We start from the raw sequence: 23,903 nt of genomic DNA on the forward strand, positions 1-23,903 counted from the left end.
CTCAAACATAGACAGATCTCAGACCGTGGTACGGTCCTCGGTATCGGGGGACTTTTAACGAGTACGAGTACTTTAGAAAATGTGGTATCGAGGCCGATACCCGATACCGGTATCGGTGCATCCCTACCCCGAACACAACAACAGTTAGTAAAGAACCAGAGTTACTAGCTGGTAAACACAGGGGAGCAGCTACAACTTAACAATAATGCGTTTCTTTTTTGTCAACTACTAAATTAAAGTGCAGGGACAAAAAAAGAAAGAAAAGTGTTTTTAAAATAACAATCAATGATTATCCTTCATATATTTCGCTAGTGTGAATATGTAGATATGATATTAGCCATTTTGAACGTTCAAAGCTGTTCCTAAGCACTTAGCCATCCATCAAATCAGATTCAAGTTCAGGTTTTTCAGTGGAAAGATGAGCACTTGTTAGTCTTTAAACACTGACCGTGGTTGGTATCCTAAGATAATTCCTCTGTTTTCCTGTCAGCATGCACAGAACATGCAGACAGATAAACTTATATCTATCTATAGTTTACCTGCCGCAGGTGCCAACACACTAACTCACAATGGTCCACTAATTCAGAGCCTCATAAGATCAGAATTGGATGCTGTACAATTTTCGTAAGATATTAATTGAGCAAACTGATAAAATAAAAGTTTTGCTCGTCTCTTCTTGTCAATAGAAAGTTGTACTTAGTAGTCAGTATAATCGTTTAATGATATAAGTTTGCAAATGATAGAATACTGCATGATGACCTCTTTATAACTGTTTTTAGTTCACTGTGACCCATTATCGTGCAGGGAAGGAGCAGTACCTATTAGTGCTAGATAAGAGCTTAACGAGCAGTTTCACTTCGTGCCAGGTACATATACACACACACACACATCCACATTCCAATGTAATAAACGAACGCACCTACTTTTTATATAAATAAAGACCAGAGCGGTAACAGAGCGCACTTCACAGGCCCCACTCTGACGTGAGCGCTCTGTGACCGCCCGTGTAAGTAAAAACTGCAGCGTGTGCGTCTCCACTCTCTGACTCTCAGCTGAAGAAGTGTCTTTTAGAATAAATCTCTTGACACTTCTGTTGTCACAGGATCTCATGTAAATACGTAATGCTGTCCCGCGTTGCGTGAGGAACTCTAAATGTCCCACAGCGTTTTCAAAACAGCCTGCTGAGACACCAGTCGTTAGCCAGATGTCCCCCCACCTCTGTGGTGGCTGTATCCTCCTCTGAAATGATCAGTTCTTTCACGTCTTTGGAAATTGGAGCAGTCGGTTCTGTCGTGGCACACGCTCTGGTAATTCATTCAGTGTAACCTCACAGGTCTCAGTGTACCTGCTCCCCTGGGTGTTACCATGTCACCAGAGCTGAGACAGGTGTTTCTCCAACAACCTGCCACCTGCTCTCTGCTCTATTTTTGTGATCATTGACGGGGAACATGAACAGTTTGGACAGAAAGGCTGCTCCTTCCACCGCCCTCACATGCATATCTTCTTGTCTTTCTTTGTTTTTTCTTTTTTTGTCTTTTCTGTGAATTATGAGTGTTTTCTCAGCCGGCCAAGCTGAACCCTTTCGATTTCTGTGATGAATGTGCAGTCGTATATTGCTGTGTGCGGACTTGGTCATCACAGAGGAAACTACAAGCTTATCTATGCAATGAGACATATGAGCTCTGTCTCGGGGCTTTGTCTACATGCCACACGTGAAATATTGCGCGGCAACATCCAGGAGTCGGATGTTGCCACAGCGCGGTGCAGGCCTGTTATTTGTCAACATTTTCGAGGACCGGCAGTGTAAGCGTTAGTCGAGAAATCGCCTCGTGTTTTCGTCTGCTTCTGTGGCGAGGAGAAAAAGGGTCGGCGTGCCGCGCCATCCTCCAACTCCCCGTTTGTTCTGTATTCATTTGTCTGCCTCTCGTTAGAGGTCAATCTGGATCATTAACTTTCATTTCGCACTGTAACAAAGACACAAAAAAATGATGTGCAGTGACTTATCGGAGACTCGGAAGAAGACTTTTATTGCAATAAGGGGGACCCTGCTCTCCAGCGGCTGTGTGAGGAGTCTGTAATGAGCCAGCGACATCACATGCAGCCTACTGTAGATGGAGAAGACAAGATAGCAGATAGAAACAAAGCATAAGGCAGAGATTGATGGTGCTGCTGTTCTTCATTTCATTTTCCTGCACGAGGACCAAGATCTCCATCAGCAAACTTTCAGGCCGAGGAGCAAGAACGGGATTTGAAATAATTCTCGTCTTATTTCAAAGCTTTTAGAGGATGTTTTAAATGGGGTTTGCATCTTTAATGATTACTAAAGCATTTTATTGCCCGAGAAATTTTAATTAATCAGTAAAAATTCAGTTTGACTTTTATGTCTAATTCAGCAAATAGATTTCAAAAGCCTTGCAGCTGAATAACAAGAGTACTGAACCAGTGAATGAGTTTAAAGCTTAATGTCGTTTCTGTACAGTCTAAGGAAAGTTTGGTTTGTGTAAGACAGAAAGTCAAGTGATATTAAATGTGTTATTATTTTAGAGAAGCCAGGCTTCTGGCTGCTAATTGTTACTTTCGTCCTTATTCTTTCACTAAAGGGTTTATTGACACCTAAAAACACTGAGAATTGCTAAAATCACCTTGTTGTTTCTGGACGTGACAGTGCTAATGCAGCTTCTCTTGTCCTGTGCAGATTTCCTGATCACACTCTTTAACTCTAAGCTTTAAGTATTAAGTGCATTCCTATTGTTGTGATATTACTTTTATTGCCCGTGAAGATGTACAGCGTGGTTCTGGCAGTCCGTGTCATTTTTCTAGTCATAATTACCCCGTATCTAAAGCGCCTCTCAATCTGTCCTGGCAGTTAGCAAATCCCCACAGGCGTATGAAACTGCAGGAGAGCTAAAGCTCTGATTTTGTATCTCATTAACACAGCGAATGAGATATTAATCTCCCTCAGACATGGCACAACCCTGAGCAAATTGTTGGTGTTCACTCAAGAGGAAAATGATTTGCTAGCACTGCTGAAGGGCATGTTGAAGCCGAGCGTGTGAGCGACACATGACGCGTCAGACATCACACAGCAGTCCGCGTTACTGTTGCAGTTATTTTTATTTGACAAGACAAGAGGTTACCCATAACTGTGAAGGCACTGGCATTTTATGTCTTTATATTGTAGTGTCGGATTGCTTTGCGTTAATGATTCGTCAGTCATACACAGTCCACTAAAAGCACTTAACTGCACACCTGCCACTACTGTTTGCATCTGTGTGAAAAGGATGCTGACAGTTTGAAAAGAGTAGAATAATCCGAGTGCACCTCTACAAACACCCAAGCTTCAACTGCCTGCTGCAATATAAAGACAACATAAAGACGTATTGAATGGTGCAACTCACCGGACTGTTCTTGCAAAGCCAACCCCTCCAAACTAAGATCTCTAACTAAGGCTGTTTTCTTTTATCCTCTCCAGGTGCGTGAGAATGCCAAACAGGATCTCAAGGATGGGCTGGCTCTGTACAACTCAGAAAACAACATAGGCCTGCGAAATGCCTGGAACATCATCCAGGCAGAGGTAAGTAACGCCGTGCATTTACAATATGAGAAACGTTAGCACAAATGACTAAAATCTATTCAGATATTCCAGCTAATGTATGTCCTGGCTTGTAGCTGTGGTATTAGTGTGACCTTAAAAGCCCAAACTGGCTGTCCAAGTACACTTCAGTCCTTTTTTGCTGTCCTTTAAGGGAAAGTGACCAATTAAATTTTTTAATTAAAGTTTGTTTGAGCTTTTTGGGGGCCACTGAGGACACAGAGCATTAACTCATCTTCCACCTGACATTTGTATGACATTAACAGTGGAAATGCTGTGGAGTGATAGGATACACCGACTGGCACGAGGCCCTGAAGGACAAAGTAGTTCCTGATCGCTGCTGCCAGGAGCATTACCAGAACTGTGGGCGGAACTCCACCAACATGTTCTGGAACAGGGTGAGTTGACCTTGACTCCTCAGTATTTTGCTTTTAAGTATAAGAGTCACGTGTCTGCTCTTTATAAAATATTCAAAACTAACAGATTTACTGTATTAAAATGACAGACTCCACAGAATATACTTACTGTATTTAAGTTTTTGTTTTGGAGGATATGAATGATACACAGAGTCATTTTCTACCTAGTCTCGGCTGTATAGTTTGTCTTGACTTTTCTCTTTTTAAAACTGATAGTCTGAAAGTATTCTGCATGATTCACGTAATATTCTTGTCCAGATTATAGGAAACATGCTGGGCCCAAAACTGCTATGACATCAGAATCAGAATTATGCTGCCCTCACGACACGTGACCATGTGAAGCTAGACAGCTAGCGAACAAAATAGACGAGATCCAGTGTTGCCAACTTAGCGACTTTGTCGCTATATTGAGCGAGTTTTCAGACCCCCTAAAAAAAGACGTGAAAGCACATATCGCTTTTACTCTCAACAAGCAGCGGGTGCTGTAACGCAGTCAGTTCTTCTTTTACTATTAAGCTGTTTTGTGGATCACAAGGTTTAAAACTACTTATAAACACACACATACAAAGTAACTCCACCAGAGAGCCTATTTCGGGTCACTTTTGCCGGTCCAAGCCCGGATAAGGAGCAGGGTTGGAATTGTGACATTAAAAAAAAAAACAATAATTGCTAAAATAAATTTAATTTGTAGTTCTAAATAAACTCTAAATGCATTTAGGACGTTTTTTACTCACTTTATGTCTCTTCCACGATGTTATTTCTCTCTCCAACAACATAGGTTACAATTACATTAGCATGACCAATTATGCAAATTGGGTGATGACGTCATTTAGCGACTTCTAGCGACTTTTAGGACAACCAATAGCGATTTTCCTTACTGAGGAGTTGGCAACACTGACGAGATCTTCCACACAAGGCTTGCTTTTCTTGCTTTTAATGAAGATCCTTTAAAGCATAGGTGTCAAACTCTGGCCCGCGGGCCAAATTTGGCCCGCAGCCTAATTACATTTGGCCCGCGAAGCCATACCAAATTACTATTAGAGCTGGCCTACTGGTATTATACAGCTAATATCTATATTGTTTAGTATTAAGCTTTGCTTGTTCCATATTCAGTTTTCCAGCAAAACTTATTTGAGTCCATAAGAAAAGATTCATTCTTATATCTGGAGGAAGATTTTTTTTCAATAAATATTAATGTTAGCCCGCAACTTTGTTCCAGTTTTGAATTTTGGCCCACTGTGTATTTGAGTTTGACACCCCTGCTTTAAAGCCTTATCCTCTCTCAAGGCTTCTCCTTGCTATTTCTTATTTGTAACTGAAATATACAGAAAGTGAAAATAAATTGCTAGCTAATACACATCTTAATGACAAACTTACTGATTAGCCTAGCTTAATACGTGCGTTACATTAGCATCACAGTTCACTCCAAGTAAACACATATAAAAGTTATCTCTGAACATATTAATACTCACAAAGACGTTTCCCAAGGCACAAGCGTGTAGGGCACTTTTAGCGTGTACATGAACTCGTTCACTCTTTTAATACTGCCGAAGCACTTTTCACGGCATTAACGGAGAAAACACGTCAAAGATATGCGAATGATCAGAGCGCTCCCTCGCTCCCATTTCCGCACATACAATGCAAAGATCGCTTGTGATAACGATGTCTCACTCTGAGCAAATTTCCAACCCACACATTTTTACTGTTTTTAGCATGAATTACTTACAATATTTCTTAACTTTGAACTTATTTATCACTTTGCTTATGTAACTTAATCAGATTATGCACTAACTACTGACTTCTGGCCAAAAGGCATAACAAGAATACTTTATTAATCCTTAAGGAAATGATGTGGTTACTCCAAGACTGTAACAGTAACAGACTAAACTATTTGAATATGTTACAGAGTTTACAAATTTAAGAAATAGCACTAATATATACAAGTCACTCAATTATAAATATCAAGAATATTGACAAAGGATATTACAGAGGTGGAATTTATATGATTGACATTTGACTCTGACTGAACTTTGTCATTTGGTATTTAGCTGCAGAGTGTGTGCAAACAGGGTGTAACTATGGCAGTGTTTACCGTGTGTTAGATGGAGGAGTTGCACAGGCAGGAAGGATTTCCTGTGTCGTTCTGTGGTGCTTTTTGGTACCATTTATCCCTCTTTGTATTGTTACTGTCTCTCTTCATAGTAGGTTTTCTGTTTACTTAGAACATGTGCTGTAAAACTGCCTTAATGAAGCCAAACTTGTTTTGCCACGTTCGTGCAGTTTTGCTGAAGTGTAATCTGTTCGTTTGCTTGAGTCAGCCAATGTACCAACGGAAACAGACGTTAACTTGAGGTAGCCAGCAATTAACTGGCTGGCTGTGTGTGTTCGTGTGTGTGTTTGTGCGCAGACTGTTTATGCTGCGTTTTTGCAACAACTCAGAGTGCTCTCAGCACTCACCAGGAACCCCGGTTGCTTTTTTCACTTTACCGCCAGACTCTTTCTTTTTATCTTTTTTTGCCTTGCAGTCTCAGTGCGCCTACAAAATATATACATGTGAAGTTTTTACTGACACTGAAGCCTTTTTAGGCTGCACAGGCCTGTTTCTTTTATGGAGGGACGTAAGCACAGTGGACAACCAGAATAGCAAAAAGGTCTTGACTGGTGCATCTACATAACAAAAGGGTTTTAGCGTCCCCGCGGTATGACTATGTCATTGTAAAACGGTTGTCTTTTCAGTAAATGCTGCCCCTGTGATGGGGTGGCTCAGTATTAGTCTTTATTTCAATTTGCCCTTTCCTGAGAAAATGTTTCCCTGTTCCTCTCTGCTCTCTTGGTTTTGTAAATTCAGTACAAGATCCAAACAGAGTTCTGCTCTGTTCCTGAGTCATGCTGTATAAAAATAGCTGTCTGTTGTGCACCTTTTTCAGTCCATTTAATCTCCAACATCTCCAGCACCTGATAGTTTTGACTGCTCCTCACTTCTCAGTGTGTTTTTACTCCTCAGTGCTCGAGTACACAATTAAGATCCCTGTCTGACATCGTCTAACATCCATCCGGTGTCCTTGAAACTTTTAGATACCATATTTACAATCAGTTGAGCGTCACGCTGTGTATCATCCCCATCTCAGCCAAACCAATTTATCCTGTGATCGTAATCTTCATCAGGCTGTTTTTCAGCTCTTTAGCAACATTCGATCTTTCAGTTTTAGGCCGAAGAAGAAGAGTGAGGAGGGGTTTTTATGACGGATATAGAGACTGACATTAAGCAATGTTCTAAGCTAAAATTCAAATTTCCATTGTGAGATTGAACCACTTGTTCTTCCGATTTTGAGAGCTGTACTTTGGAAGAAGTGCGCTGTCTGTGGCGTTTCAGGTGGAGGGCCACTGTGGCTCTGATTAGTGTTACGATGGCTCTTTTGTACATCCTGATTACTGCTGCAGCTGTGCTCTGGGGTTTCAAAAATTGTATTTTTCGATTCTTTATACCAGGGGTCCAAAACTCGCAGCCCGCATACTGATGTCAAGATTTTTTTTTTTTTAATTATTATACGAAAGATTATTTAATACATGACAGAGTGTTACAGGCATGGCCCTTTAAGACTGTAGCCTCATGGGCGGTGTAGTCCTTGCTGCAGGGAGAGCGTGTGGGACCGCCCCTCCCGCTGTGTGTGAGCATGAGGGAGGGAGGAAAAAGGAAAGTCGAAAAGTATGAGGTGCTACCGAGCAGAAACGGGAGCTGGAAGCATGTAAATATAATAATAACCACTGCAGCCTAAAAGACTGCCTGACGAGCCCAGTTGTAAGTAAGCTATTAAGACTCGACTGTACGTGTTTTCCTCCGAAACAATAAAGTTCTGTTGGAGCAGCCTTTCAACACCTCTCTCTGTCTCTCGCTAGCAAAGTTGATCCAGACAGTAAAGCTCGTTCCAAGGGTAGCAACCGAGGTAACAAGAGCGTGCAAACATGCTGAGGGCTGTGTTGGTTCAGTGAGAGATTTATTTAGAAATAAAACAATTTTCACTTGCAGTCGAAAACTAATGTTTACGCTTATGTCTGCATTTTTATTTTGTTAAATACAAACAAAATTGTAGCAAAAGTGCTTCCACGTGTCTGGCCAGAAAGAGCTGTATATTTGGTAGTTCAATGAAACTACTGCACTACACTGCTGAGTGACTGTCTTCTGCTCGTCAAATACATTTCCTTGCAATGTTGACGCTGTGCTAACTTGCATATGACAACTGAAACTGAAAGGCTTCAGATAGTTAAGAGTGAGAAAAAATTGCCTTCATGTTTGCAATTTTGTCTTGTTACACAATATTTTGAATTAAATAAAACAAACAAAACACTACATTTTAGGAAATATTAGTGGGTGTTTTCGTGTTTGTTTTTTTGTACTACTTGGACACTGAAGTGGCCTCCAATGAGATGACGGTGCCAGAAGTGGCCCGCGGCTCATTTGAGTTTGAGACCCCTGCTTTAGACAATTCTTCTCCATATGGGTCCCAAACTCACTTAACTCCCAACTCATTAACAAATTAAGTTGTCATGTTATAACCATGCTCATACAGTTAGGCTAATTTAAAATAATCAGCATACTTACCTTGTTTTAGTGATCACAGGTTTTCTCACTGTTGTTGCAGTGTTCAGTTGTGCTTCACCGAAGATTTGCGTACAAGAAGTTTTGGTTTGAAACGATTTTGTTAGTGCATTTTTGGTTTTGGCTTAAATTAACAAAAGAGCTGCAGAGCTGTGAAAGAACCACAAAGACAAAACCACCATAGACACTTCAACAGACTCAAAATGCAAAATGTCCATAACAGGAAAACAACACGAAACAACTCGAGGCGGAAACTATTACAGAGAGGTGCGGACGAGCATACCGATGAACAGCTGCGAAGAGACAAATTAAGAGGAACAAAGTGACCACGAAGAAAAACACTCAAAAGTGAACGAAAGGGACAGCAAAACAAAAACACAAAGCGACTACAGAGTGAACAATTGCTCCGTGTTGGGGGTTGTTGATACTTTTCTTCCCATTAACTCGTGATGCATTGCAAAGTTAGATCCACAGCGTCCTACTTTTTAACGCCACATTGAAGTGCTCTAACATATTGCCTTTAAATTACACTTTTGTTGCTCTAAAATACAATACTTGCCAATTTCTGCTCCCCAAACTCAAAAGAGGCATGCATCTGTAAGCTTTAATCCACTGTTGTTTTTTCCAACACTTTGTGGGTACTTAAAGTCGCTTTAAAGTTTCCCTCTTATTGCCTAAATCCAATGGATTTTTCTATTGTTCTCGAGACAACAGCTCTTCTTTTCTCACAAAACCGTGCAGCACAATGTTCACCAGTTTTCCCTCGTATTACTACTCTAATCTGCTATTGGTCTGGCATGTGGTTCGTTAGCGTGTCCAAAGTAGAGGATTAAAAGCTGTAATATAATTGCCAAAATGAGAAAAGACAGACATTGAGCTGGCCCATTGGGAAAGCTCATCATTAAAAGCTTGTGTGTAATCTTGCCCAGAGGAGATGGCCACACGCTTTGTAGTTAACTTTACATGCTGCCTCAGCAACCACAGACCAGCAGGGGCACAGCTTTGCTGCTGAAACCGCCCTTAAGTGTGTCGTGTTATATCCCTGCCAATGAGTAGCCTCTGCATGAACCCAGGTGGGAATGTATTTAAGCGTACGATTAGTGCGCTCGTCGGCTCATGTGTCCCATACGTCTGCATATAAATGTCATCGCTCACAATAACTCAGCTGCGTTTAATAACTCACCTGCTAGTTATCCATCCTACGGTATAGCTCACATTAAAGAAATCCTTTGGTGCGGGAAAACTGCAAACCAGATGATTGAGTTTTCTCCTGGGTAACTGAACAGGGGGCAGCCATCGCCAACTGAAAATGTATATTTTAATGGTATTTTAACATGGTTTTGTTCCTTTTTTCAGGGCTGCTTTGAGAAAGTGGAGGAATGGCTGGATGACAATAAGTATCTGCTGGGAACCATAGGCATGGTCATCTTGGTAGTGGAGGTAGGAGGATTTGTGAGAAACAACTCTTTCCTGTTTTTCCTGCTTTGTGTCTTTTGCCGACATTGAAAACAGTTAAAAGGTTAATGCTCACCGGGCATTCTGGGCTCCAGCACGTCCTGAAATATTGAAGCTCCTGTCTTGTGCACCCTGATCATGTGTGAAGTGGCTTTGTGCCAAGATATAAGGAGCTATGAGACGACAGGAGAGCAGAGATGCTGAATATAGAGGAGCAGGTATAGAGTCGCAGATTAAAGGCTCTGTAGCAAGTGCTGGTAGAAATTCCACTGGCGCTTCTGTTTGTCTTTTGCTACTAAACTTTGCTTCAGATGTATCCCTCTTTATCTCAGTGTCTCTTCAGGATGTAGTATTTCCACTTACTTTGAGATTGCACTCTAAAAGTGTCTACTCACAGAACGACGGGGAACCTTTTTTTTTTTACCGTATTTGTGCAAATTTTGACTGCAAGACTTTTTTGTATTACGTCTTTTGTTTTGTTTTTTTCACTCCGGTTAGCTGTGATAGCACTAGGTAGCCTGCACAACTAACTGCACAGGAACCTGTGAGCATGGTGGACAACAAGGGCAGCAAGAACAATATGAGTTCATGCATGTAACAACTGAAAGTGAGTGTGAACGCTAGACTGTCTGTGTATGCCACTACTGGCAACCTGTCAGGTAGGGCTGTTCGATATAACGATGTATATCGGATGACGATATAAAAACGTCCATCGTTTCATTTTACGCTATCGTTTGTTTCGTGGTGTCGCAAAATAAACTGTTTATGGCAATATTTTTTCATCGTTCTGATGGTCACTGTAGTGGTTATATTCATTTCTTAAACAGGCGCTTGTACGGATGGACAAGCGCCTGTTTTTATGGGTTGTCGTTAGCAACAACGACGGTAACAGCATCGCGGGTCCGCTTGTTTATGTTCCACATAAACCTTTCACAATAAAGCTCAAGATCCTGTTGAGACTTTTCAAAATTAACTGAATCACGTGAAATAGATTTTTTTTTTTTTTTTGTCCCGTTTGGATCTTTAGCATCAGAATTGTTGTCTTAAAGCCAAGAAAGATGCCAAGCGGATTTATTTTACCAAGTGGATCATCATGGCCTTGCCATATTGGTCTATTTGATTGACCTTTATTATAATTATGAATTTATTTTATTTTCGGTTGCTACAAACGGGACAGACATGACTGGGGGATAGGACAGGGAGAAAGAATGAAAGAAAGAGAGGGAGAGAAAGAAAAACAGAGGGGAGAAGAGACGGTGAGAAAGGGGGGAAGAAAGAAAGAAAAACAAACACCTGGATCACCTGTATGGAGAAAAAAAAACAGAAGAGAAAACAAACAAAAAAGAGCAACATAATAAAAACAGCACCATCACAATAAACTAGCTAGCAGTAGATAACAGTAGATAAATATTAAACGATATTGTGCAGCACGTAAGATAGACAGCGTAATGTGCTTTGAGGCAGCAGCCAAGAAAGGTGTAGTCCACGTCTGTGTACACCTGTGTGTACACCTGTGTGTACACCTGTGTGGATCAGCATGCTTGTATTCCAAAGGTTTCTCCATGTAACGATCTGCTAGGGAGTGTGGGGAGCCATAGCCCCGCCCCCCAGGGTATGAAGCAGGTATGGAGGAGATCCAGGCCCCAGATATCCAGAGGCCCCAGAGTACGAGGACCCGAGAAGGACCACCAAAAGGGGGGGAACCATGCCACCCTCCTGGGAAGAGCTGAGTAGAGCCCCAAACGAGAGGTCACCCAGCAGCTAGGGAGCAGAGGCCAGAGGGGGTTGCAGTGGCGTGCCCGCGGGCTCTGCCGGCAGCCAGCTGTGCCAGAGAGGACCGAGCTTCAGACCCAGAGGCCAGAGGCCTGAGGGCACCCCACCCCCCAGAAGGGGCCCAGCCGAGCCCCTTGAAATAGATTATTTATGGATGAGAAGAAAAAAAGAGCCGCCAGGTGCTAAAAAATAAACCTTAGACTCAAACGTTAGAACAGGCTTTTCCCCGCAGCACGCCGTGTAATAAATACTCACAACAAAAACTTATGTCTAAAAATGTATCGTTTCATGCATCGGTTAAAACACTCGACTCCAGCTACATGATGCGCAGCTGGAAACACTTCTGCCCGAGATTCACAGAATTTACAGAAAATGTTACATTTTTGTGATTTATATCGTTATCGGACGATAGATGTCTTATTATCGGGATATGAGATTTTGGTCATATCGCACAGCCCTACTGTCAGGGGTCTTTGCTTCAATTTGCACCTTCTTGAGAGAATGTTTTCACACTCCCTTGACTTTGTAAATTCACTATAAGATCCAGCAGAGATCTGGTCTTTTTCCTGAATCATCCTCTGTGGCAATAGCTGTCTGGTGCACCTTTTTTCCTAAGTCCGTTTAATCTACAACACCCGACATCTCTGACTGCACCTTACCCTCCAATCCTTTTCACTTCTTCTGCTGCCAAGGTGCATGACAAGTGCAGAATATTTTAATATCTCGGCCCATGAAACCTTTCGGTACAATATTTACATTTCACATAGATGATGATATTTGACACAGATGTCTCAGATGTACAGTTCATTTTGTATGTCCGTGCCCTTGATTTTATTTTTGATGCTGTGAAGACTTGTTTTTCGATATTTTCTCTCTGCCTAGCCTGATATGTCTGTGACTGCATACTTCACTTTGCTAATGCATGAATTCATGGTTCATTCAGAGCAAGGTGTCCTCACCAAGGAAGGCAAACCTCCCTGTTGAGTTTTGTATGATTCTGCACGTAATAATGTCCTCAGGGAGGGGTAGCTCTTGCACAGTCACATCAGAGAAATGTGTGCATTATATATGACCACACTATGCTCTGAAGAATTTGTTAAATTTCATATTCTCCTACAAACGCACATCAGGCATGTGCAGAACACTGAGACTTCGGGGCGCACACACATCTTCCTCTGATTCAGGCCAAACCAGAGGTAAAGTTGGGAAATATTTGCAGACGTGACAATGAAGAGCATCATAAATAAAGCTAATGTCCCATAATGTTATTTTGTTTTTGTTTTTTAATGATTTGGGACCAGAAACATGCTGTAAATATCTTAACAAAAGCTAGTACCGTATTTTCCGGACCATAAGGCACATTAAGTGAAACAAAACAGTCAGATAAGTCAAACTTTACTCAGCTCATTCTTCTTGCTTCCTCCACACCCGTACAATTGTTGAATTCTCTCCAGCTGCTCTATTCCCATGTTGTTGCAGTATATTAATAATTAACCTCATATTGTGGATGGATTGTCTCAGTTGTTCTCCTGACTGAAGTTTGGTCCGTTTACAGCATCCTGCCATGTGATTGCATTTGTTCCTAATCATCGGGAACCCTCACGTTAACTTTTATCGAGTGGAAAAAAGTTAGCTTCACTGTGTTTATGCTATGCTAACATAGCTGTGTTGCTAGCTACCACGTAGCACATCATTAAATACCAGCTAGCCCAACTTCAGTAACCCTACAAATGTCACTGCTGTTTAGTTTTCTGTCTTCATTTATGTTGGAAGTGATAGCAGAGCTGTACGTTTGAATTCTTTCATAAATCTCTCAGTCAAACATGCTATATCAGGTTTAGGTGGAAGCTAGCGAGCTAACTTCCTGCTAACTTCTAACTCTGTTAAATGTAACTAATTCTGTTTTCATGGATGCCTGGATGTTAAACTTAATTGTTACACCTGGTAAAGCAGCAACGCTGATCATTTTATTAAAGATGAATTAAAGAATTTAGACAGTTTTCAACTCTCAGTGATGTCGCAGTGACCGTTAGACTTTGGGACCTGAAGCTGACAGATTTTTGGACCCAGATTACACCGAGTCCGTGAGGCTCCTGACTACGGCAGCCATAATGCTCCGACAATCCATCAAGCTGCGCGGCTTCATAGCTTACCAAAGTCGTACTGAAACATTTTTTGACAGATTTTTGAGCACCATGTACCGCATAAAATTGGTTCAAGATCAGTAAGCACAACCAGAATTAAATAATTTCCCCTAGGGATCAATAAAGGATTCTGATTCTGATTCTGATACATAAGGCACACCGGATTATAAAGCACACCGTCAATTTTTGATAAAATTAAAGGATTTTAAGTGCTCCTTATAGCGCGGAAAATACGGTATGTACTGTGTGTGTTTATCCACAATGCTTCAATCCCAGAAATATTTCCACATTTTAAGCAGGAATCTGTGATTGAGCTTTAAAGCATCCTTCAGGAGCAACTGTCATCCTGTCTCTCAGACTGAATGAAGCAGACAGCAGAAACTTTCTGTCAGAGACAGATGAGCTCAGATGTAAATAATTGGGTTGGCTCTGAAGCACTTTTTCATCTGTCCTAACTCCGTCTCAGCTGGATGTTTACCTAAAATGGCACTTCTTTTTTTTATTGACGCCAGTTTAAGGTGGCATTTTCTCTGAAGCCGCTCTGCGAATTAGGTTTCGAGTGAAACCAAAAGCGAATCAGCAGCTTTCCCCAGCTAATCACAAACCATAGGGATCCCCAGTGGAGTCCACATTTCCTTTTTTATTAAAAACTATGCAGCATTCAGTATTTTTCAGTTTCCCTGTCATCACAACTTTGCCAGATAATGGTTTTAGGATCAGCCTCGCGACTGTGTTTGATGTGGAAGTATCAGTAGTAATGGAAACTTCAAAGACATAGCTGGCTACTTTGATTCAATGGCATCTCAATTTACTTCACTGGCTTAATGCTCGCACACGCTGTACATTTTGCCATCGCAAAGATTCCAGAGCTTCCATTTGAAGGCCATCTGAGAAAAAGAAACTGAACTAAAATGTGTTCGCGATTCAGCGCACGATTCATTGTGCTTCAGCAACGCAGCCCAAGGCATCAACATAAATAGACCACACGGACACACCTGCACATATATTACACATAAATAGATACTATAGACAGACGAGCATGTGTTCACGATCTCCTTGTTTTCCTCCACAGCTCCTGGGCATGGCGTTCTCCATGACATTGTTCCACCACATTCACAGAACGGGAAAGAAGTATGACGCTTAGCCTTGGGACAAAGCACCGAATGGAGAGGAGCCCCAGTGCTCGATGGGATAAAGACTCTGATTCAAACATACATCCATGCTTTCCCTCTTTAGAGCATCCTTTTCCCCCTTCTCAGATCGTCTGTACAGATTCCAGCTGCTCTGTCCTGCTGTCTCCTCTCACCATTCATTTTGCCAAAGAGTAACACAACTGGAAGAGAAGAGGCGCCTACTTTTGGCAAGGAAGAGAATCCCATATGTTGTCCCTTCTCTTGAGTACACTTGTTTTTTGGCTTTTTCTGTTCTTCTTTGGCTTGAACTAACCAATTGCTGGAGGGAAGGACAGACTTTGAGACAATGAAGACTTTACAAATGCCCAAACAGCCCCCACAGGGCGAAAAAACCCACGAAACTGACAAAACCCTCTACGTCATGTGGAGGTTTTTTTTTCTTCATGCTTATTAAATTCTAGCCCTGTTTTTTTTCCCCTTGTAAATGAAAAAGATCCAACATGGCATGCTAGTTTTCTACTTCACTGATTTATCAATGAAATGACCGTTGTTATTATTTTTATTTTAAACGTATTGTTTTCTTGTTGGATTTGCTTTTGTAAGTATATCATCCTGTGGAATGTAAGTGTCGAACAGATCGGTGCAATGTGTGTGTGGGTATGTGTGTGGGATTGGTTTTGAGGTAACATTGCTGCAGACGGGCAAAGGCATGTGAGGATGCAGAGGTTTAGGTGAAACGAGCTTCACGGAGGAGCAATCGCGTAAGCACGAGGAGTCATCGGTTGATTCATTTTACGCCAAACATTTGTCTGCGAACAAACTCGCACACATGCATTTTGTGCTGCCGCGCAGCAGCATCCCCGTTCCCTGTTAGACAATATAAATGATGTAAAATGCCTGTTTATTAGGGCTCCAGCAGCACTGTCAGCTGTAGAGATCTAGGTGATAAAGTCCCCCCTTTGAGAAAGCAGACTGGGTTGTGTACGCGCGTGCATTTTATCACACAGTTCAAGCTGCAGAGGAGAAAAAAACCCACTGAGAAACACTTAGAATCAAGGGCAGGATGGAGCAAAAACTGAGCAGACACACTGTCTCGTTTCGGCTATCAATAGCATTAACAGAGCCTTTCTATACTGAAGATCTCATCCATTCACACCGCCCTCCTCGTGCTTTCTCTCGGCGGCTTGCAACTCAACCCTGCCTCTATCTTTTCTTTTTCACTTTAATTTTCTTTCTTCGTGTCAGGCAGCGATGAGTTTCATGCTCCATCCAGTGCTTCTGCTGACATTCCTGCTCATCGCACGTTTACACCTCCGGTTTGCACCCCCCTTCAGTTTTACGTAGGCTTCATTTTCTCGCAGCAACCAGAGGTGGGGCGAGATGGGAGTGCGAGAGTGTTGCCAGATCAAAGCTCAGACTGATATGTATGGCAACATGCCCTGTAGGACACATCAGTTTATGTCTGTTTACAGCTACATTCACTGCAGGAGGCCAGAGTGCCAACCTTCCTCCCGGAGACTGAAAATATTCCATCTGCCGCGGCGTCTTCAAAAAATGCCCTCCGGTGTGTCTGCTCTCGGCTTCAAAATCTCCAAAGAAACGGTGGAGTAAAGACCTCGCTTCCTGTCAAAGGATCACTGTGGCTTTTGGAATCATAAGGTTGTATTCAGTTGTGACACAGTGCTTTCCAAAGCAAGTGCAATTAGAGATGTGGGAAGATTTTAATCAAGAACAAAGAAATAGCGGTAAATAAGCCGGCCGATAATTACAAAACATTTGTAACAGAATGTTAGCAGATTGTTTTGCACAAAGGTTTTTACTACAGAGGGAAGATTTTAAAGAAATTGTCTATTTAAGCTGATATTTTACCACAGTTGCGTCTTTACCATCTTTATTTTGAATTTCTGTTACTGAAGTTTTGACCTGTATTGTCATGTTTGCCCTGTTTCTCTTCATCTCATCCATTCAAGCCGATTCAGTTTGCAGATTCCTGCAAGTTGGTTGGACTTCAATTCAGCAGCAACTCTTTCAGAACACAGTAAAAGCTCGTATAACCTTGGAATTGTGGAATCTTTATGATGCAGAGTACTGTACATGCACGAGTTTAGGATTGTGTTTTACCAGAGGCACCTAGTTAAGTCAAGTCTCCCATTTATAGCCTACATCGCCTGCTCATGTGTAACCAGGAGAGCTGAGCTTGGCTACCAGGGAAGCTGCCAATTAAACCTTTACAAATGGTTGCGTTCTAAATTGTTTCCTACATTATAGCTGCAATTAAATTGATTGCTTTGAATGACGCATCAATGAAGTGCTGTTCATTCCTGCTACCTGAACTAACAAAGAAAATAAGCCACTCATTTACTCACGTGCCCCCTTGATGTGAGATGCTTCAGTTGACTAATGCTCCTGAAGTCATTGTTGGCAAAAATTAGTCTGATGATTTCTTCATTTAAAGGATAGTTTTAGGAAGAGAAAGGCAACAGGAAGCAACAAATTTGTGCTGTTTTGTGCAGTGACCCTGCTGGCTGTGATACACTGTCTGCCCCCATATGCTCCAACTCTTCCTGTTGTGTCCATGGGGGAAACATGACAGCTGCTGATGTACAGCGCAGGCACGAGCGATCACGTTTCCTCTGCTCGGCTGCCTCCACAAACTCAACACATCCCTTACTCACTGCCTCGCTCTGCAGACACCTGGCGCTATACGGTAACTGGCGATGTGGTTTGGACACCTTAAAGCACTCGTAAGGTACCCGAGACGGGTCAGCGGAGGAATAGCTCAAACCAATTTGGCAAATGAGGCTGTGCTGTATCCTTACTGCAACAAAAGAAGGTTCAAAGGAAACCCAAGATAGCCACACATATGCAGAATAGTGGGAATAAAGCAAATCCGTTGGGAGGTCAGAGCCTCAGCCTGCAGACGCTGTTTGCTCTCAGCTGATCTGACCGGGGCGACATTTTCTTCTCTGTGTAAAATCCTTACCCCATTTTCCATGATTACATGATTATGTCAGAGTAAATGTTACATTGTGTTTGTAATATGCGGGGTTGAATGCCATTTTAACAAGGGGGGCTGTTTAATTATGTTTTGTACACTTTTCTGCTGTTTAAATGTTTGTTTTTATACAATATGCTGTTGATTTTCTTGTTGTAGGTTCTGTTTTTATTGGCTTTCCCCCCGTTTGTAGTTCACTTTGAGTACATGACATCATTAAGCATTTTTTCCTAGAGGATTAGTCTTTGCAGTGTTCCTCTACAACATGCAAAAATGCCTTTTCTTTGTTTCAGCGATGCAGGCGGTTAGAGCAATTAACGTAGAACAAATAGAAGGAAAATCTGGCAAAGCCCACAAAAGACATACTGCGCTTTTGTCGTTGTGCTTCTTTGTATTAGGATCAAATTGAATTGAATTAGGACGCGCAGGTATAATCTGCAGTATCTCTGCAAACTGCCAGTGCAGGACCCGTTCTGTACTCTTAGAGCATGAACTGTTAGACGACCGTACAACAGAGTTCATCTCGCTCCAGTGTATCAGCTCACCGTGTAAATATGCCCATTTTACAAGTGATGTAACTTACTGTTATACCTCTGCCACTTCGCCTAACATTCACATCAACAGGCTGCTTTTCTGACAGCCCGTCAGCCCTTTTTATGCTCATTTACAGACACTCGTACTGTACGTTATCCACTTTTTTATGTCTGCCAGATTTCCTGCCTCTGTTTTCGCTTCGAGCACGAGAGCGGTGTAAATGTTCAGTAAATTTGTGTTTCTGTCAGTACAGTCCTCATATGTTTTTGACTGCATTTTCATCTTTTAGTAAAACATGATTTCTTTTTTTTTTTAATTGATTTTTTTTTTTTTTTGAAGGAGTATAAAATATTCCGTCTCATCCAAGGAAGCACTCCCAGTAAGCCACGGAAATGGTGAAGGAAGGATGCACATGCAGTAATTGGGTTTCGTCTGCTGTGAAAAATTCTGAACATAAAAACTGTTTTTTGTTGTTGTTCCTTTCCTTTTGTGCGTGCGTGTGTGCGTGTGTGTGTGTGTGAGAATCATTTTTTGCCACCTTCGACATATTATTTCTGTAATCTGCTCCTAATCCTTCCCCTGTGCTGAAGCTGAATATGTGAGCAGTGGAAATGTATGCTCTAGAAATGGTGTGTTTGATGTTGTGTTCTGCTGGGTGGCACTATCTGATACCTGCCAGCCTTGTCCTGTGGAGTTTTCTGCTACACGTGAAAGCACTCTGAATATCTATACTAGCTGGTGCACTACTCGCTAAATCAACTATTTTTTAAATAAAGGAAAGAGTGTCAGAAAAAGCTCTCGATACAGTACGCTTATTGCCTTTCTTGTCTAATGACTTGATGCTTCCGATTCCCTTTTTATGTTGCCGTCAATTAGATTTGATTCAGAATTTGTTTGTGGGGTTTGGGGGGTGCAGTTGAAGACTCTGCGGCATCAGCAGATCCCGTGATACATGATGCGTTCTGTGTATACAATCCCTGTCTGAAAATGGGCTCTTTTAAAAAAGAAAAAGCATAACAAAACCTGTGGGACTGATGTCCTAAAGATGCTGAGATGAGCTAATGGTGGTGAGCCAGTCAAGAAGAGGTTTTTTTCTAAAGAACAAAGTGAAGATGATGAAAGTGGGAACCATTGCCAATTTGTCTCACGCTTCAACAGCGCGGAGTGAAAAGCTCAGTATTTGTGTGCAGCTTGATCCCCTCCTTTTAACCTAATTGTTATCGGGCCTGTGTGCGATAGTGAGTGGAGTTTATTGTGCCATTCCACCCAGGCTTTTTTGTTTTTCCATCACTGTTCCTTCTATGCAAAAAAAATAATTATTATGACCTATTTTAGCCTTTGTACAGATTATTTTGTATGAATAACGTACTGAAATAAAGTGAAAAGAATCAATCACGGATACTTTTATTTATTTTTTTTATTTCCCACCTCATCCACCGCACAACTCATTTCATTAACCTGAATTTGGAAGGCTTTCGTTTCAATGAGGCTGCTTAATTTGTCTCCACACAGGACTGCTGAACTCGTTAACCTGCAGCGGAGGTGATCTGCAGGTTGTTTCTGGTACTGCTTGTTCTCACACGGTCTTGTTTCGCGGGGTATGCTTGTCATCTTTTAAACATCACATGCAAAAACAGCACGGCTCATACTGCTGCAGGGTTACTGTTGCTTCCTGTTATTTGTTCTTTTAAACCTGCACTGTGCTTAATAGATCTGCAGGAGCAGGTGGAATTTTAGACACATGCTCTCATTTAAGGGTTTTCAACCATCTAAAGATGTCAAAACTATGCAGGTACGTTGGTTGTTTTATTCAGAGTTCAACACAACACAGCCATGCCATCTCATCGTTTTCACACACCTGGACCCTATTGTTTCAAATTGGTATTTTGCCATGAAGCAGAGTTATGAGTGTTGTATCATATGATCTGTCCTCCACAACCACACAATATGCCACCACCAGTATGGGGTATATTTTGGGATGCAATAACAGAAAAGCAGCCAGCAAGTGCTCAGAATATCAATCGTTCCCCATTTCCTCTCAGCGAAACGGATTGCCACCCAGCCTAAGTATGGTACTGTTAGAGGTTTGTCTTCTCCACTGGTGCTCAATAGGGGATTTGTTTTGTTGCTTTCTACAATAATGTAAGGTCTTGACCTTTTAGTGCTCTTCAGATAGTCCCATTTACTGTGTTTGTGTGCTTTTAAGTCAGTAAGTGGAAGCAACTGGGACGCTGCAAAGAAGCATACAGCTGTGATATCTAGTTATTTTCTACACACTGAAAATAGTACCAATAAGAAAAAAAACCTTGAGTGGGTAGGTCGCAAATTTTAACTGCTGCTGGTTATGAATGTCTTGGCTGAAAAAAAGTTACATTTTATTATTATAATGACACAAATTCCATTAATAAAGCAAAATTGGTCAAATTGCTGTATTTTGTCTGAGTTCATGGAAGGAGGACGACACTACTTTCTATCTGTGCTATAAATATGAAGCCATAGCCAGCAACTGGCTAGCTTTGCTTGGCTAGGATTAGCTAAGCAAAGCTAGCCAGTTTCTAGCTAGCCAGACTATTTTTTACGATTACAGATGAAGCAAAATTAGTGTAAACATTACAAGATGTTTGGTTTTTATTGGCCATTATGTTACAGATAAATACATTAACATGTCAAGTTCAAACCGTGACTCAAAATGGGGAAGAAAGGTGATTCAAGTGACTTTGGTTTTAAGACAGCTTGTCTGAGTATTTCAGAAACCGCTAATCTTGTGGGATTTTCCCAACTCTGAAACCACCTTCAGAGTTTGCAAAGATGGTCTGAGAAAGAGAAAATATCCAGTGAGCGTAGCTAGACTACTTCAAGCTAAGAGGAAGGCAACAGGAAAGGAAGTCAAATAACCACTTCTTACAAGCAGGCTATGCAGAAGTTCATCTCTGAAAGCACAGCACATAAAGCCTTGGAGCAGATGGACTACATCAACAGAAGACCACACCGGTTGCAACTCAAGTCAAGCTGAGGCTCACATGGGTTCACCCAAACTGGGCAACAGAAAAAAGTTGCCTGGTTTAACGAGTTTGGATGGGAATGTCCAAATTTGGCATGAACTACATGATGACATCAACCTAGCCCAGTGTTTCCCAACCACTGTGCCACGAGAAATGACCAGGTGTGCCGTGGAAGGTTACCTGGTTCCACCTGATTAGTACTCCAGGCGATCGGTGTGAGTAATGGGCAGAACAATTACATTATCTATCGATTACATTAAAGGGGTTGCCAACTGCCAGTAAAACAGAAGAAGAAATTACATAGCAATACATAAATATTTGAAATAAAAAGTAGTCACTCTGACCCAGGTCCTGGACAAAATTCCGACCCAGATGAAATGCCAGAAGAAAGCAAAAAAGGTATACTGAGGAAAAACCGAGCCAACTCCACTATGCCTGGTGTGCGGGAAAAAATTATCAATGTGCTTTTTGAGATCTCGCAAAAACTTTTGCGAGATCTTGCAAAACAAACTTGGGATCTCGCAAAAGTTTTGCGAGATCTCGCAAAAGTTTTAGCCGCATTCTTCGGAGGCCACCAGCTTGAAGCCGACCGGGAGGTCGAGGCACGATGTGCCGGGAAAGCGGTGTTCCTCCCGGCTGTAGTAGGTCTCGACCTCCCGTTAGCTTCGAGCTAGTGGGTGTCAGATCTCCGAAAACGTCGGAGCACTTTTGCAAATATGTGATGTCTTGTAAACCGAGCAGATATCTGACGTTTACACAACTACATTCACGCCTCAAAATATCTTAAAAGTGTATTTTGTGACCCAGAAAGAGTAATATTACAACTAAGTAGCTGCCGCCATTGTTGGAATTCAACTTTTGCGAGATCCCGAGTTTGTTTTGCGAGATCTTGCAAAAGTCCGTCTTAATGTTTTTTCTCCCATGTCCCCTGCGGGGCTCCGTACAAATGTGAAGTAGGTGTCGTGGCTCCAAAAGTTTGGGAAACACTGATCTAGCTTACCTTGTATCAGTGGTGACATAATGGTTTGCCCCATGTACCTCCAGGATGTGGTGATTCAGCAACTGTGTGATGCAAAATTGCTGCAACCAAAATCTCTGAGGAATGTTTCCAGCAATTTTCTGAAACCATTCCACAAAGATTTGAGGCCGTTCTGAAGGCAAAAAGGGTCCAACCGTGCTAATGAGGTGTAAGTGTATGGTGATTTCAGTTTTTTCACATACAAAAAAAAAATCTGATGATTCATGACACAATCTTCAGAGCATAGTACCATGAAAAACTCTAATATATTGATTGGAGCCAATCACAGGAAGATCCACTATACTTCTAATTTCTGTGTTCAAACAAAGCTCGAGGTATCTGCACAGCTCAGGACATCACTGTGGTATCACCCATCTGTATCATCTCTCTTTTCATATCACTCCCAGTTGGAATCCATAGATTCCATTAGCACTACCAAAGGTAAAGTAAAAATGTTGCATAATTACAGAGTCCAACCTCCTCCCAATTAAGGTTCTGTTCAACTAAAATCTGATTTGTATTCAATCTAAACTCATTAAATATGAGTCTCTGGCAAGTCACTGAGTTACTGAGGGATCTGGTGTCCAGTGATGATGTAACACATTAACTTTATAGTTACGTTTTTGTGCTTCCGGTCATTCTGACAGATGATCCTTCATCACCAGTCAATAATCAGCTTTAGTCTTTCAATCTATATCTCTTCACAGAGTTTGTGGCTTGACGTCTTTCCTTTTTTTTTTTGACTTCTTTATTGGTTTGAATGTTATTTACTCAAAGTTTGGCAGATTCAATCTAAAGCACACTGGAGACATCACAGCAAAAGGCAATGTCATGTAACCACATTAGATGTTCTTCCTCTCAAAAACGTCATTGTCCAGCCTCTGTCAATCGTCCTTCTGCTTTATTCACTGGAACAGTAATCTGAATCTGTAATCTGCAGACTAGAACATGAAACTTTCACAAGCAATAAACATTAATACAGAAAGACGAGTGCAGTGCGTTTGTGCGATGTGGAATCTAGGCCCTATGACATAATGGCGAGAGGAGACAGAATGCACAGGGGTAAACTAAAGGCAGCTTGTAGGCCATTCAGCTGCAGTCAGCTAGAGATATTTTTTGTGCAATCTGACCCATCAGCCTACATGGACAGTTCTGGGTCTCACCAGCACGGTGAGGCGGCGTCACAAATCCATGCCCCCCTTTTTTTAAAGCCACCCCGACACCAGCACAGCCTACAAGCCACC

The 23,903-nt window shown here is 41.7% G+C and overlaps 1 protein-coding gene across 2 annotated transcripts in view; it reads left to right on the forward strand.

Annotated features, from left to right (window-relative positions):
* tspan9a (tetraspanin 9a) overlaps positions 1-20,031 on the forward strand; it is a 215,527-nt gene extending 195,496 nt beyond the window's left edge. For both annotated transcript variants that reach the window (XM_087842842.1, XM_006795765.3), the window contains 4 exons: positions 3,473-3,574; positions 3,859-3,990; positions 9,962-10,045; positions 15,050-20,031. In XM_087842842.1, coding sequence (XP_087698968.1) covers positions 3,473-3,574; positions 3,859-3,990; positions 9,962-10,045; positions 15,050-15,121 — 390 coding nt within the window. In that variant the 3' untranslated portion in view covers positions 15,122-20,031. The remainder of the gene's footprint in view (positions 1-3,472; positions 3,575-3,858; positions 3,991-9,961; positions 10,046-15,049) is intronic.
* The last annotated feature ends 3,872 nt before the right edge of the window (positions 20,032-23,903 follow it).

This window comes from Neolamprologus brichardi, chromosome 7, assembly GCF_056152115.1.
Source record: "Neolamprologus brichardi isolate AB-2024 chromosome 7, ASM5615211v1, whole genome shotgun sequence".
Classification (NCBI taxonomy): Eukaryota; Metazoa; Chordata; class Actinopteri; order Cichliformes; family Cichlidae; genus Neolamprologus; species Neolamprologus brichardi.